The 17,201-nt window shown below is 40.6% G+C and overlaps 1 protein-coding gene across 1 annotated transcript; it reads left to right on the top strand.

The window, feature by feature from the left end:
- Nucleotides 1-12,927: 12,927 nt before the first annotated feature.
- Nucleotides 12,928-16,453, top strand: LOC149147746 (putative inorganic phosphate transporter 1-3). Its single transcript, XM_089439517.1, has 2 exons — nucleotides 12,928-13,052; nucleotides 14,614-16,453. The coding sequence occupies exon 2, from the start codon at nucleotides 14,660-14,662 to the stop codon at nucleotides 16,253-16,255; it is 1,596 nt and encodes a 531-aa protein (XP_089295643.1). The 5' UTR covers nucleotides 12,928-13,052; nucleotides 14,614-14,659; the 3' UTR covers nucleotides 16,256-16,453.
- The last annotated feature ends 748 nt before the right edge of the window (nucleotides 16,454-17,201 follow it).

The following is a 17,201-nucleotide window of genomic DNA, read 5'->3' on the forward strand; positions in this document are numbered from 1 at the left end:
TGTGCCGATGACTCCTAGATGCAATGTGGGATGTCAAACATGCAAGGTCAATGTGAGGAATGAGCTCTGCAGCATCTGGTTGATGAGTTTCAATAAAATCGAGGTTGTGACGCGCATGCCACAAATCTAGGAAAAGCGACACTTGGCAGGAGGTTTTTGAAATGATCCTTTCATGTAACCTCTAGCTACTAAAAATAGATCCATAAATAAAGGGATGCATTTGCATGTTTCCTTGGGAGAAGCAGTCCATGCATGTAAATCAAGTTTGCTCTGTCTCAGAGGGAATGGTCAACCCAACTGCGCATGCAACAACCTGCTCAGCTGAGGGAAAAAAATGTGCATTTCTGGGAGGGAGCTGAGCTGGCTACCTAGAGGGATTATGCAATTTATGGGTAGAGCAGCTGACTGCTACCTAGAATTGCACAATTTCTGGGCTCAGCAGCTTTGTTAGGAGGAATTGCGTTATTTTCTCAATGAACAGTGACAGGAAAATTTGCGTAATTTTGGAGCCTAGCAGGCTGCCAAATAGAATTGCACAATTTCTAGAGGGAACGTTAGTTTCACTCTAGAATTGTGCAATTTCTTGAGGGATTTTATCAGCCTGCAACTGGACCAAGTCTGGTAAAACAATCTTTGAGGGGGATGCAACAAGATTTGACGGATAGGCTATCATTCTGCAAGAAAATAACTAAAGCTTGTGTACTTGGCAAGACAAGACATGCTACTATGAAAGGTTGGTAGGGGACTCCAAAATGAAGCTAAGGAAAATCTTTGGAGGGTGGTTGTAGCTGCTACAACATGACTCTGAGTCAAAACCTGACAAGGGGAATGAAAAAGGGAAGCAGATTATTACTGCGGAGCCCAATGCCACTATCGCCGCCATAAAGAGCTAGAAGGAGGAACCCAAAGATCGAGCAGGCACGTCTCTTCCACTCCCAGATGTGGGTAAAGGGTTCCCTGCTACAATTCATTATCGACAGTGGGAGCCAAAAGAAACTCATTGCAATAGACATCATGAAGCAACTGGGATTACTAACCACAACACACCCACAACCATACACCATCGGGTGGCTTCACCAAGGACGAGATCTGCATGTGAACCAACAATGGTGCCTTCCATACAACATAAACCCTTCTCGGATGAGGTACTATGTGACGTTGCTCCCCTTTATGTTTGTGATGTATTATGAGGCCAACCATACTTGTGGAAGCGTCATGTTGTGTATGAGTCAAGGCCTCGCATTGTTATTGTTACATTGGGAAATAAGTTATATAGGATACCAGAGGTAGCATCGTCTACCACCATCTCTCTGTTTACTGCAAAACAATGCAGTAAGCTAATTCCCAAAACCGGGAAATTTGTTTTCTCGATGATACGCCCTCAAGGAAAGAAGAAAACGGTGGCCACAACCTCCAAATAGGGCTCCTCCTCACGACAACAACAAATAGACAAGGTCGTGAAGGAATACGAGGACATCTTTACCTCCCCTACAGGGGTGCCTCTGCACTATCAGGTCAAGCACTCCATCAATCTAACCCCAGGTGTGTTGTTACCCAAAGGACCAATATATCGATGATCTATGTTCTGGAGAATGATGAAATCAAGAGGCGGATTTAGGAGTTGCTGCAGAAAGCACACATTCGACTGAGTTCATCACCCTGTGGGAGCATGATCATGTTGGTACAGAATAAGGATGGGACTTGGAGACTTTGTATTGACAATCAAGTGCTGAACAAGATCATTGTTTGAAATAGGTACCCGATATCGCGGATTGATGACATTCTGGATCAACTCAGGGCAAGAATATTTTAGCAAGATCAACTTGAAGTCTAGATATCACCAGGTACCAATCAAACCCTTCGAAGTGTGGAAGACTACCTTCAAAGCCAAGGAGGGCCTTTTCAAATGGTTGGTTATGCCTTTCGGGTTGACGAATTCTCTTGCAACTTTCATGAGGCTTATGGATGACATCTTGCAACCATTCACCAACTCATTTGTAGTGGTATACTTGGATGATATCCTGATCTTCAGGCAGAGTTGGGAAGAGCACCTCCACCACATCTGACAGGTTCTCCAAACACTGCGGCAACACAAGATGTGTGCCAATTTGGAGAAATGCACTTTTGGAATGACCCAAGTTCAATATCTGGGACACATTATTGATGAACAGGGGGTGCATGTGGATCCAGCCAAGATCCAAGTCATTCGGGATTGGCCAACCCCAACCACTCTGACGAAGCTCCGTATATTTTTGGTTCTTACCAATTTCTACTGTAGGTTCGTTTTGGGGTTCTCTCATATCACTTGACCCTTGATTCAAGTCACCAAAGGAAGAGTGAAATAAAAATTCTTTTGGTCTGAATCTCAACAGAAGGCACTCGTAGAGTTGAAACATCACCTCTTCTCTACACCAGTGCTCACATTACAAGACTTATAACAACCATTTGAGATTAAGACGGATGCATTTGAATATGCTATTGGGGTAATCCTTACTCAACAAGGTCATCTAGTGGCATATCACAGTGAGACGCTTTCAGACACAATCTGGAAGTATACCACTTATGACAAAGAGATGTATTCCATTTTGCAGTCCTGTCAACAATGGAAGCATTACATTTTGGGGAAGGAAATGGTCATCCACATAGACCACCAACCCCTGCAGTTCATAAAGATTCAAGGGAATTTGCAGAATTATTTCCATTAGAAGTGGTCCACATACCTGCAACAATTCCATTTGAACATCAAGTACAAGAAGGGTAGCACAAATAATGTTGCAGACTACCTCAACCGATCCTTGATCATGGTGTTAACCACTGTGCTCAACTCTTGTGGGCACGAGACTTTTGATTGGCCACTTCTCTACAAAAACAACCCAGAATTCGACCACATATACCATACGCTCTTGGAGGATCAACAAGTTCCATATTTTCACCTCCAGGATGCTCTGTTATGCCACTTGGGACACCTTTATGTTCCTTCAAGTGAGCATGCGAAGATGATTTGGGAAGAACACTACAGTCGGGCCACTAGGAATTTCGGGGTCGAGAAAACGGTGACAATACTTCAAAACGTATTTCTATTGGCTGAATCTTCAATAGGATGTTAGGAAGTATATCATATCTTGCATTGCCTACACCATTGAAAAACTGACCATCAAGAAGCAAGGTCTCTATAATCCATTGCCTACCTCTAGTCGACCTTGGGAATCCATCTCCTAGATCATAAAATCATCGGTGATTTTCCAAAAACACATCGTTTAGGGCCTCAAAATAGTTCTGAAAGTTTAGGCCCCAAAAAACTGCCAAAAATAGTAAATTGTGTTACAATTAAGGAAACTGAAAAACTGAAAGAAATAATGGTGGGCATCCAAGTGGAATAGGCAAGTGGCCACCAATATCCACCTAGATCATAAAATCATTTTACCTTGCTTTTAAGTAGACCTACGATTTTATTTGAACCTAGAGAAATGGACGAAGAAGCGCTCTAGAACTAGGGTTCAGGCTGGACAGATCTTGACTCAGAGCTGGAACCACACAGATCCAGATTGGCTGCACTGTTTCAAAAGGGGCAAGTGCTGTCGGTTTGGATGGAAGCAAAGGGGTCCAGTGGGACCCCAACTTTCAAGGAGATCATCATGCAGAATCAGAGACAAAACCTGAAAGAAGGAGTCAGAATATCAGGAAGGGATAGCAATAAGCATAATGGCAGCAGGAACAAGGAGAAAAAACCAGTAGAATCTGACAAAACAGATAACACCTCAGGAATCAGAAACAAAGAGGTGCAGGACCGGACAAATACTAAAGACAAAACCGCCGCAATACCCAACTCTTCAAAGAACAAGGGAGAACAATCAGAAGAAGACAAAGAGCAAAAAGACAATGATGAGGGACAACCGGAGAAGGAGGGGGAAACCAGTGCAAACCCCAACAAGAATCCCACAACTAACAAAGCTTGCAAGCCCAAAAAGAAAGATAATCTGAGGGTAATAATCAATGACCCAGAGATCCAGGCTTATAGGGAACATATGGTGGAACATGCCATTATCTGTAAATTTATGAGAGTTTGGCCTTCAGAAAGAACTCTGTGCCAATGGATAAGACAACAATGGAAGCCGAGAGGGGATGTTCAGCTTCATCTGGGTGCAAAAGGTTTTTTCACTGTAGTGTTTCCTAATCTAGAAGATAAAGACCGAGTATTCGATGGTGGTCCATACTTTCTGGCTTCAGCGGGTCTGTACATGAGACCATGGAAGCCAAACTTCGTCCCAGAAAAGGAATCTTTCACTCGAGTCCCAGTCTGGATCAGACTGTTCTCCCTCCCGATTGACTACTGGGGCTTGAATGCGTTAAAACAAATTGGTGACAAACTGGGAACCTTCATTAAGGCATCAGAGGCAACACTACAGAAAAGATATACCTCCTATGCCAGAATCTGTGTTGAAATGGATGTCTCTGGCGCGCTGCACGAAGGATTATGGCTAGAATACAGGGATGAGGAATACTTTCAGGCCATAGACTATGAGCAGATACCCTTTCGTTGTCGCAAATGCCACGAGCGTGGGCATCTAATGAGAGACTTCCTGATGAACAAGAAGGAGGCAGAAACTGAAACAGTGCAAGACAACAAAGACAAAGACTCATTCATTAAACCAAAGAATAGACAAAGAGCCAACAGAAGAAGAGCTTACAAAGGCAACACAAACAGAAACAACTTCAACAACTCTTTCGGTGTCCTAGACCTTGAAACGGATTCAGAGGATAAGCACAACACATCGACTGAGGACGCAGGGCATGAAGGAAAGGAAGAACCAACCAGGAAAGAAACTGAGGAAGGAGATTTCAACAATGAAATCCAAATGCAAGAGAGAACTGAAGAAACAGATATGCTAACCAGTGAAGGAGGGAGTGAGGATCTAGAGCTGGAAGAGGCCCTAACTTATGAAGGACTAAACCTCCCTGCTATTGCTGAAAGCTGGAGGACTCAAGGAATTGAAACAGCGCCGGATGAGGAAATCAAGAAGGTTAATGATTTATTCATAGCACGACAAAAAGCTGAACTAGAAAAACAAAATAGGAAGTTAGGAATAGTCAAAGGCAGTAGCCTCTACACCAAGAGCCTTCTGGGAAGAACCTCAGGTTCGAAGCAGAAACGACGCAGGGGCCGCAAAACAAGTGGAGAAGTACTGCAGGAGCTGGGTGAGATGCTATGTAACGCAGGAAAGATGAAGGTGCTAAGCGCCTTCCCGTCCTTCCAATAAATTGTTTTATCATGAAGATTGTATCATGGAATGCAAGGGGGCTTAACAGCCAGGCTAAGCAGAGAGTTCTAAAGAGGAAAATGCAGAAATACAAACCGGAAATATTGTTCCTACAAGAGACTAAATGTAACAGAGACAGCATTGAACGCATTCGCATCAAGCTGGGGAGAAATTTTGAAGTCCTGGAGATCGAGAGTCAAGGTCGTGAAGGAGGCCTGGCAACGTTTTGGGACACAAGGGTAATCCAGATTTTATCAGCGGAGGCAAGTAAACATTTCATTGCAGTGGAGGTTCAACCCACAGGTAATTCTAGATCCTTCTTATGTATTAACATTTACAACACTCAGTTATTAGAAGACAAAATAAGTTTCCTATCTTCGATCTCTAGACTCATTGAAAGACACCCCAATTCCAAATGTATTCTGGGGGGGGATTTCAACATGATTACCACCCTTCTGGAAAAGAAAGCAGGCCTAAGGAAACTTAACAGGGATACAGATGCCTTCATAAGTTTTATTGATAGTGCCAAGATGGTGTATGTTCACCCTAAGAGTGGTAAATTCACTTGGAACAACAGAAGGGGGGGCGAAAGATTAATAGCCTCTAGACTTGATCGTTTTTTAATTTCAGAAAGCATATTATTGGATGGAATAATAGTCGAATCGGATATTCTCCCAAGTGGACGTTCGGATCATTGGCCTATTTCACTCATTGTCGAACTTCAGGGCACCCCCAGGAATAAGCCCTTTAGATTCGAAAAATTTTGGTTAGACCATCCCAATTTTCTATCGATGGTTGAGCAGTGGTGGTCGGAACCGGTGGAAGAAACAGGTTCCAAAATGTTCAACCTCCCAAAAAAGCTAAAAACCATTAAAAATAGAATAAAAGAGTGGAACAAAACAGTTTTTGGAAACATCTTTCAGGAGAAAAGTATCATAGAAAACAAGCTGGAACAAATTCAAAGGGAAGGTACAGTAGGAAACAGAAGCGAGGAAACTTCTGAGCAAGAAAAAATGCTCACTCAATAGTGGCACAACAGATGCAAGCAAGAAGAGACTTTGTGGAAACAGAAATCGAGAATCCAATGGCTGAAAGAAGGGGAGCAGAACACTAAGTTCTTTCATAGGTCGGCCATGGATTATAGAAGCGCAAACAAGATCTTAGAATTAAAAAACAATGAAGGGGAGGTCCTTAAGAATCACACTGAAATATCAGCACTGTTATCGGACCACTTCTGCTCCATAGCACAAGAACCAGGAACCAATAGAGAGGAAGCTATAAAGGAAATTACTAATGCCATTCCTAAATCTATCATAGATGATCAAAACTGGGCCCTTCGGAGAGTAATCTCTCTGGAAGAAGTTGAGGAAGCAGTGAGGAGCATGCCCAACGATAAAGCTCCAGGGCCGGATGGATTTACCATCAACTTCTACAAGGCCTGTTGGCACGTTGTCAAGCAGGAAGTTTGGGAGGTGGTGGAAGACTCCAGACGATCTAGCTCCATCTTGAAATCTTTGAACTCTACCTTCATTGCTCTCATACCTAAGGTTGAAGAAGCAAATAAACCGGAAAAGTTCAGACCCATTGCATTATGTAATGTCATCTACAAAATCATATCTAAGGTCATTGCCAACAGGTTGAAGTCAATACTACCAAGCATAATATCGCAGGAGCAATCTGGCTACGTTGAAGGCAGGCAAATTTTAGATAACATCTTGATGGCACAGGAGATGATTCACTCACTTCAGTCAAGGAAAGTAGCAGGAATGCTTACGCAACTAGATCTATCTAAAGCATATGACAAAGTAAGCTGGAACTACCTGGAAGCAGTATTAGAAGCATTCGGGTTCAGTAGGCACTGGATAAAATGGGTGTTGGCTCTAGTTAAATCACCAATATTTTCTATCCTGGTGAATGGCGCTCCTTTAGTCCCCTTCTCTCCCTTGAGAGGTATTAGACAGGGTGACCCCCTATCCCCTTTTTTATTTGTGATTCTCATGGAAGGCCTGAGCAGAATTATCGCCAAGAAAAAAGCAGAGGGCCATATTAAAGGTCTTCAACCTATCAGATCAATTCCAGCCACAACACATCAACAATTTGTGGATGACACCATGTTACATGGGGTTCCCACAGTGAAAGAAGCGCAAGCCTACAGGGATATCCTCAACTTGTTCAGCAACGAATCGGGTATGGAGATTAATTTTTCCAAGTCCACAATCTTCTTTTTCAACACTCATAAGGAAATCCAGATTCACCTGTCTCAGCTTCTAGGATTTAGAATTGGATCCATTCCTTCGAAATATCTTGGAGCCCCTCTGACTCTCAAACCATGGCAGAAGGCTCATTGGGAAAAAGTTCTTGCCAGTATGGAAAGGAAATGCAAGCACTGGACTAACAGAGCTCTAAATTTCGCAGGAAGGCTTACTTTAACTAAAGCTTTCCTGCAGGCCATTCCTCAATACCTTTTATCAATTCTCCCGGCTCCTAAAGGGATCATGGATCAGATGAGAACAATACAGCGATCCTTTTTGTGGAATGGAAAAGGAGACAAGAAAAAATGGTCTCTGGTAGCGTGGCAGAAACTATGCAAACCAAAGGACAGAGGTGGTTTAAATCTAGCCGATCCCCTAGTGGTCAACAGAATTTGTGGAGCCAAAATCTGGTGGAAATGGATAACTGATACAAGCTTACCTTGGGCCAAACATTGGAAGGAGAAGTACTTGCCGGAATATAATGATCAGGACCTCATAAGAATTCAGGATGTCCCTGCTGGCTCGCCAATATGGAACCATGCCAAAAACAACAGAAACATAGTTCAGGAACACAGTTTCTAGGAGATAAGGAACGGAAGCCAGGCTCTTTTCTGGGAGGATGCCTGGCAGCAACTCCCTAAATTGGAATCCCCAGAGCTTGCATTCCTGAAGCAGATAAATCAAAATGAAGGTAAACATAGCGTTAACCAGTACTGGAACCCTAACAGTAGAGATCCGATTTGGAGGGAGTGGATGATCTTCAACACAGACAATGACGAGAACACAAGGGAGAACATTCAGCTTTTGAATCACAAAATTCTCAAAAGGAAGATTCAAAAAGCAGAAGAGAATGACAAGCTGAGATGGGGTCTGCATGGCAATGGAAATTTCTCCCTGAAAGAAGCCAGGAGCATAATAGAAAAGGAAGAGCAGCCTGAAGTCGTGCCCTGGTGCAACAAGGTATGGGACAACCTCTTCTAGCCGAAAATCAGAACTTTTCTGTGGCTGCTGATGAGAAGGAAAACTCTAACCTGGGAAAATCTGTATAAAAAAGGTTTCAGGGGACCCTCAAGGTGCCCATTGTGCACTAATGATGTGGAAACTATGAATCACCTTTTTAACTCTTGTGAGTGGGCAAACCAGCTGTGGAACTGGATGGAAAGTATTCTCGGCAAATCTGACCGTGACAGGGAATCCATTCACAGAACAATTCTCAATTGGAGAAAAAACTTCTCACAGTCTCGAAGAGTTAATAGCATATGGAAATGCGTCCCAGGGTTTATGTTATGGACTATATGGAAGGAGCGTAATCGCAGAACATTTCAAGATGAACACAGAAATATAGAATTTGCTAAAGAAACAATTCTAGCTAATATCCAACAGCTTATTCAGACAAAATGTAAAGCAGAACAGGATGAGAAATCGTCAGCTCAGGACTTACGCATCCTGAAGAGCTTTCATCTGGAGGTCTCCAGCAATCCATCGACGTCGGTGAACAGGCCACCACCTTCCTCGCAAATCATAAGATGGCAACGTCCACCGATCGGAGGTCTAAAACTGAATTTTGATGGAGCTTCAAGGGGGAACCCAGGTAAAGCAGGTATAGGAGGCGTAATTCGCAATCAGAATGGAGAAATTTTACATATATATTGCAGGGCGCTAGGAGAGAGCACAAACAACGAAATGGAATTTGCTGCGCTTGAACAGGGTCTGAGAATTCTTAAGACAATTCGAAGAGGCAATGTAATTGTGGAAGGAGATTCTTCACTAGTTATCTCTACGGCCAAATGCATTCAGGCAGGAACCAAGGCTAGCAAATCCATTAACCACTGGAGGCTGGCTAAGGTCACTGAGAGTATCACGGAGCTGTTGGAAGGAATGGGAGGCTTAGTGTTCCAAACGATCAGAAGGAAAGCGAATGGGTTGGCAGACCATCTGGAAAACTTCGTCGTGGACAACCAGGACAGAGTTTGGGACAGGTGCTGGTAGGAGGTGGACTGCCCTATTCTTAAAACAACATGTGCGCAGCTGGCAGAGAAGGACTTAACCGAAGCCGATCGAGCTTAGCCGATAACGGTTTCTGGTCAAGGTACCAGATAAGTGGAGAAACCGGTAACGACAGAAGTAATCTCCACGGGGGTTGGATGATAGAACAAAAGTGGCGGTGGCATTCTTTGCGGCAGCAGGACAGCCAGAACAGAAATCATAGCAAATCACACTGCAGGTTTAACAGCATCAAAAGAACTGGAGACGGGATGCTTGGTACATTGCCGTATAGAAAAATATCAGCAGCTTTTATGATAATATTGGGAGGGGCGATTTGGCCTGGGTCTTGGCACAAGCCGGCCAGCCAAGCTGGCAATTATGAAAAGTCACACCACCGAATTAACCGTAGGAGCAGCACAAATGAACGGGACACTTGGTGCATTTTTGGCTGGATGAAGATTTGCAACATTAATGTAATATCGGCTTGGATTGGCTCGGTTTGTGCGGCCATCACCCCAATTTATTACTACAGTACTCCCACTATGCGATGGACAGGGACAAGCTTCATACGAAATAACATGGGGATACACTATATATCAGACTGCCGGGACCCTCGTTTACCTACTGTTATCTCTAAAGACGCTGAGAAAGTTTCGCTCATTGGCATTCGTATCAGCCGGGATAAGCACAGAGCGCAAGTCATGGATACGGGAAGCTGTAGGTCTGCGGCTGCTAACCATGAGCTGCGCGAGGCGCAAACTATGTATGAGCCGAGAACGACCAGCAGGAATAAGCGAAAGGTGGCCGAGTTGGAAGCCAAAGTGAAAGAGGAGGAGGCTCTGCGAACTGAGGAAGACATGGTGGGCGAGGTAAACTGGATTCAGGACCCCGGTACTCCCTCGAAGCGAGCCACACAATATGTCAGAACTAAAGCAGAAAATTGGCGCATCAAAACCCTCTTAGCCAAAGCCCTGGAATCTAACGACAAAGATAAAGAGCATGTGGTGAATGAAATTAATTTGACTGAGGCCCAGATGGCGAAAATCATAGACTACAACAGCTCGTTGGACCGTCGCATTACAACTGTGCATGAAGCAGTTGAAACAGTTAACAAGAAACTCACACTGCTTATCAGAATTCTGAGGAATACCGTGTGTCCAGACCGCTCAAAGCAGCAGCACAAGACTACGGAGGTGCAGGAGAACGAGCCGATTGAAGCCCTGCAGGCCAAAGTGGATAAGCATGTTCTGGAGGTGGGCCTGGACACTATCAGTCACATGGGAAAGTTCATCTAGCTTCCTCCCTCGGTCTGTTCTCTCTGTTTCTGGTTCAGGCTTCGGCCTTTTGTTTTCTAGCTTTGCGTCTATGTACTGTCAAGTGTTTTCTGTGTCGGTTCATTGAGCAGATGCTCTCAGTTTTGGCCTCCCTGCGTGGTGTGCCCTTAGCTATCTTTTGAATCTTCTGAGCAGTTGGTTTGGATTTGTCTATCAGTCTGTCTTTGCTCTCGATCTGCCTAGGTAGATTTTTTGTACTATATTTTGTGCTATAATATAACTTCTGACTTACAAAAAAAAAAGTAGACCTATGCTAAGAAACATATTTTTTTTCATGTATTTTCAACTTTTATCTATATGGTTCTATTGAAAAGTGAATACTAATTGGATACGGAAATAAATTCAGCATCAAATAAGTGCCTAAACTTAACATATGAGTAAACCCATTAGGAGATAAATCGAAATTAAAGAGGTTGAAGATAAAATTAAAAAGATATTTTTTTTTTAATTTTCTTTTGAAAAATTATGGCTCTTATTTTATTATTTGGACTTTAAAACTCTCATCATGGATAATAATTTATGCACAATGAATTATCTATGTCCTCTATAATTTTATTTGACCTTTTATGACATAGTTAATGACAACTTTATTACGCAACAATGTATTAGAACAAACAATAATGGTAGAGGAGTTAGTGAAATCTATCTATAGAATATTTGCAAATCATGTCTAACAAGAAATTTATAGAATGTTTGTTAATTTATATCTATTATGAAATTTAAGCATTCATTATTAAGAAATTTGAAGAGATATATTGGGTAGATTCATTATTAAGAACTCTGAATAGATATATTATATGACTTAGACATATACATTGATTTGAATGAATATATTATATGACTTAGACATGTACATGGATTTTATATATGGCAGACATATACTGTCTATTGATTTTTATTTTTTTCATGCATGGCCTACATATACTATTTTATTTTTATTTATTGATTTTTTATATATAACTTGCATATATTATAGGTTTTTATTTTCAATACATTACAGTATTATAACATAGACATATAATATTTTGTTTTATTTATTATTTTTTATATATGACTTGCACATATTATAAGTTTGTATTTTCATTACATTACAATATTATAACATAGACTAGATAGTATATTATCATTTTATTTAAGTAATATAAAATTATAATAATAATAATTAAATTAAATTAAATTAGAAATATTATTATTTTTTATGGATGAATGAAATTCTATGATTAATTATTTAATCATTTGACAAAATTAAATGCTGTTAAAATATATAAATGATAATAATTATTTATAATAAAACTTAAAAACATTAGAACATAGAATATATAATATTTATTTATATTTATCAAATTTAATATATAAAAATGATAATGATTATTTATAATAAAACTTAAAAACTTTTTAAACAACCATATATGGATAAAATAAATAAATAAACAAATATTAATTTGTATGTATTATATATTATATTAGCTCATTAAATTGAAAAATACTAATAATAAAATTTATTATAATAATATATTTGTATAAATTTAATGTGACTTTGGAAATTGAAACTAATTATTCCTCGCAATTATTTCTCCAACGACTTAGGATTAACGCATTTAACAAAATTTAAGTTTTTTTTTTTTGAAAAAAAAATCCACTGGGAAGTTATTCAAGAATTTGTCATTTAACTACATTTAGAATGAATTTTGCTAGTGATCAAAGCTGTGCGTCTACAATTAGAAAGAATATTGCTAGTGCGTAAAACTTTGCGTGGTGGGTTACACCTAAATTCGAGGTCTCTGTACGAAGGGATCTACTCTATGCATTTATTTTGTGATCGTGGACAGGCCCATTGACGATAAATTAAGAAACCACTAGGCCGGTTTAAAAAGGGATATGTGGTTTGAGTTGTGTCCAACAAATTTCTCTTCAGAATGGTTTGGTTCGAAATATCTGGAAAATGCATGGTTCTAAATATGTGGAAACCAAAGGATGTGACATCTCCAAAAAGAAATCTTAACTCAGAAAAAGCTGTAAAGAATATTAATATACGATTTAAAACTATTTTGTTCTAGCATATTTATTTATTTTATCATAATTTATTTTTACCATGATTTTATCAATACTAATCTTATATAAGGCAATATGTATATTAAACATAGTCCTAAGGGGAAGCATAGCGGACAAGCCCTTATACTCGGTGCTCGGCTCACTCTGCCGAAGAAGAAGAACTAAATAAGGTAGAGCTCTCTAAATATTTACCGTCGTACAGTGTTATTTCCCCTTATTTCATGTTTTAGTCTGTCTTTTGCTTCTATTCTTGAAGATCGCCCTCAAATCATGGGCTCAACTTACATGGAATCGAGTCTGCTGTAAATTTTTCATAAAATTCAAAGAGGAGAAGATTTCTCTTCAAAATTTGGTCAAAATCAGCGCTGGAACTTCCGTATTTTAGGTGAAAAGGTCTACATGTTTTAAGCTGTCGAACATCGCGAAAGCTTTCTGAAAGAATGTGAATATCGCTGTTAATGTGCTTATAATTTATCTTATTTGCCTGGACAACGATTTTCTACGGCCCCTTTGCCGTTTTCCTCTGTGGTTTCTCAGCAAATTGACTTACTATAGAGTTGATCTTTTTCTTCCTCTTTTCGCTGCCTTTCTGTTTTTAGGATGACTTTTCCTGCTTCGAAGAATTTTGCTGTATGAAGGTTTCTGTTTTTGCTTTGTAGCTGTTGAACGCTTGACTGTAAGGTGCGACGCTTCCGTCTTAAATTTCAAAATTGTTTATCAATGCAAATTCTTGCTTCCGTGTTTATCTTTTTGCATTTCTTTGATCCAATTCCGGTTAATTCTGAAGCTTTTCTATTCGTAGGAGGAATTCCGCGATCACATTTAGTCCGGCTGATATTTCGTTTTGAAAATTATTTATCTTTAAATCAATGACGTTTGAAAATTGTCTAGAATATAACTTGCGTTTCTAATGTCAAAGTTCTTGGATCTTTGTAATTTCCTAATAATTTTGTTGCAAGATTGTGGATATTTCAGAGAACAGGCTTATATCTTTCTTGTAAGCTTGGACTCCAATTTTCGACGTTCCTTTTGCCATTTTCCTCTCTGTTACTCCCATATACTACTATAAATCATCCATTCAATCAGCAGATTGACTTAATTTTAGGACTTTGCGGCCATGGCTTTTGAGTTGATCCTCTTTGGGAAGCACTTCTTTTGGGCTAATCTTTAGTTTTTATAATTCAGTTTCCTGCTGTGAAGAACTTTGCTCTATGGATTTTGAGGGTTGTTGTCTCCTTAGTACTGGCCGCAAAGCTTTAAAAAGTTCGTTGACATTATCGACCTTTTAAATGTAAAATTTTGAAATGATTGGTCATGAATCGTATATTAAATAAAGCAGAGTACTTTATTCTACTTTATCGGCTGCAATTTTACTGCATTTTTTGGAATTCTTTAAGCGCATTCCAAAGCCGCGTGAAGTGTTTTTTATTCTCACAAATAGTTGCTTCATCTTATTTAATCGTAAATTGTGCTGTAAATCTAAGCCGTGAAATATTTTTAACTCTGCCTCATAAAAGTAAAATATTGTCGCAAATAGCTTCACATATATGATAGATTGAATCTTTGTCATGTCGTCGTTGCGTCGAGGCTTCAATGTTTAATTTCACCTGTTCTCTTTTCAAAAAAAATTGTCACACAACGGAATGGTCAATGCTAAAATCACTTCAGTAATTTTGTTGTAAAGAAATAGACAAACTCGATGAAATTTAATATATGAATTCTGCTTGATAGTGCGCAGAAAATATTTTGGAAGAAACATAAAAGCAGGGTTAGTATCATGGCGAAGAAAACGCTGGAAGTATTAGATGCCTTGGATGTGGCAAAGACGCAATGGTACCACTTTACTGCAACCATTATTGCAGGCATGGGTTTCTTCACGGATGCCTATGACTTGTTCTGCATTTCCACCGTTACTAAGCTCCTCGGAAGGATTTATTACTTTGATCCGAACAGCCCGACTCCTGGGGCTCTGCCTCCAAATGTCGCGGCTACTGTGAACGGGGTGGCCTTATGTGGAACACTTTGCGGGCAACTTTTCTTTGGTTGGATGGGCGATAAAATGGGGCGAAAGAGAGTCTATGGAATGTCGCTCTTGATCATGGTTATCTTTTCCCTAGCATCTGGTCTTTCTTTCGGCAGCACAGCCAAGTCCGTAATGACCACGCTCTGCTTTTTCAGATTCTGGCTCGGCTTTGGCATAGGCGGAGATTATCCTTTATCCGCTACCATTATGTCCGAGTATGCCAGCAAGAAAACCCGAGGGGCGCACATCGCAGCAGTGTTTGCTATGCAAGGCTTCGGGATTCTTACAGGCGGTACCGTGGCCATTATAGTCTCTTCGGCATTCAAAAGCAAGTACGACCGCCCCGCATACCGTGATGATCCTCGAGGTTCGACTGCCCCTGAAGCTGACTATGTATGGCGGCTCATTCTCATGTTCGGAGTTGTTCCCGCTGCCTTCACATTCTACTGGCGAATGAAAATGCCGGAAACGGCTCGCTACACCGCACTCGTCGCTAAAAATGTAAAGAAAGCCACGGCTGACATGTCGAAGGTTCTTCAGGTGGAAATTGAAGTGGAGAAGCAAGTAGACGAAGAGTTGACAAATAGTAAGCAGGATTACACTTTATTTTCAAAAGAATTCGCAAGGCGACACGGCCTGCATCTAGTAGGGACTTCAAGCACATGGCTTCTGTTCGGCGTCGCCTGGTACAGCCAAAATCTATTCCAAAAGGACATCTTCACTAGCATCGGATGGCTTCCCCCGCCCAATTCAATGAACGCCATAGAAGAAGTTTATAGAATAGCAAGAGCGCAGTCCATTATTGCTCTGGGTTCGACAGTTCCAGGTTACTGGTTCACAGTCGCATTCATTGACCGCCTGGGTAGGTTTAAAATTCAGCTGATGGGATTTTTCCTGACGACGGTCCTCATGTTCGCAATTGCTATTCCATACAACCATTGGAGGGGCACCCCATGTGAGAGCGGCTTCTGCGGCGGAAATCACGTAGCATTCGTGATACTTTATGCCCTCACCTTCTTCTTTGCAAACTTCGGTCCAAACTCCACCACCTTCATTGTGCCCGCGGAAATCTTCCCTGCGAGGCTTCGTTCCACATGCCACGGCATTTCGGCGGCAGTGGGTAAATCTGGAGCCATCATCGGAGTTTTCGGTTTTATCTACGCTTCTCAGAGCACTCAAGCTGCCCTAGTGGACAAAGGCTACCAGCCGGGTATTGGCATGAGAAATTCTCTGATTCTCGTAGGAGTATCAGACGCCCTGGGTTTCCTTTTCACTTTCCTTGTCCCTGAACCAAAAGGCAAATCCCTAGAGGAGCTCTCCGGCGAGAACGATGAAGAGCAAGCAAACTAGCTCGAACTTTCTCAATCTGCAAGCAGAACTGCACCAATAGCATAGCTGGAAATCTGAATTTGCTGAAACAAAGTTCGCGATAAATAATTTTAATAGCGACTACAATAAGCTAATCTAGTCTTCTATAGCACGATTGTAATTTATATCCTTATTTGAACATCTACTTGTGCTAATATAATTCATATGCTTATTTGGACTTATACTGTCCATATAGAACTACAAGATGAGCATTTCAGCTTTTTGTGTGTCATAATTTCCAGTTCCGGTCTGTATTATGTGCGTTATTTTACAGGTTATATGTAAGTGTGATTGTTCCATAAGGTTATTCACTTTGTTAGGCGCGCAAATAATTCCTTGTGTGGGAATAATAAACTCATCTGATTGTTTTATGTTTGGTGATTTGTACTCCAGATAACTCATAAAATTAAGGGTCTCCATTCTTTAATGCCATGAGATTGCATATTAGTTGGACGCTCTGTGTGCACATAATTTTACAAACTAAATATTCGTGACATTGGTGGAGAGTAGATCAGGTTCAGTCGAACCAGGCAACTCTATAGCGTCTCCGAAATTCAGTTACACGTTTTTTATTTTTTATATATTTTTAAATGTAGAAACAGATTTAGCATTTGGAAAATTTATGAGGATGCATTTCAGATTCAAAATTCGGAGAAATAAAAAAATAAAAACCAACGCAAATTAAACTATATCAATAAATCCAATTAATATTTTACAAGTTAGGAGTTAGGATTTGTTTTCTGAAATAAACTCCATATGCCTCCGGACACAGATCTGCTCTCTCCGATAATTTCATGTCTCTGGTTAACATTGTCTTATGAAACAACTACTTCATGATTATATCTCGTTTCATCGAGAGAGCAGTCTACAGGCGTTTTGGTTGGCTGAATTTTGTGGTGAAATGGATTTCTAGGTTTATACTCATTCA

The sequence above is a fragment of the Pinus tabuliformis genome, chromosome 9, assembly GCF_031772625.1.
Source record: "Pinus tabuliformis cultivar Carrire ecotype Pingquan chromosome 9, CPIR1, whole genome shotgun sequence".
NCBI classification, from domain to species: domain Eukaryota; kingdom Viridiplantae; phylum Streptophyta; class Pinopsida; order Pinales; family Pinaceae; genus Pinus; species Pinus tabuliformis.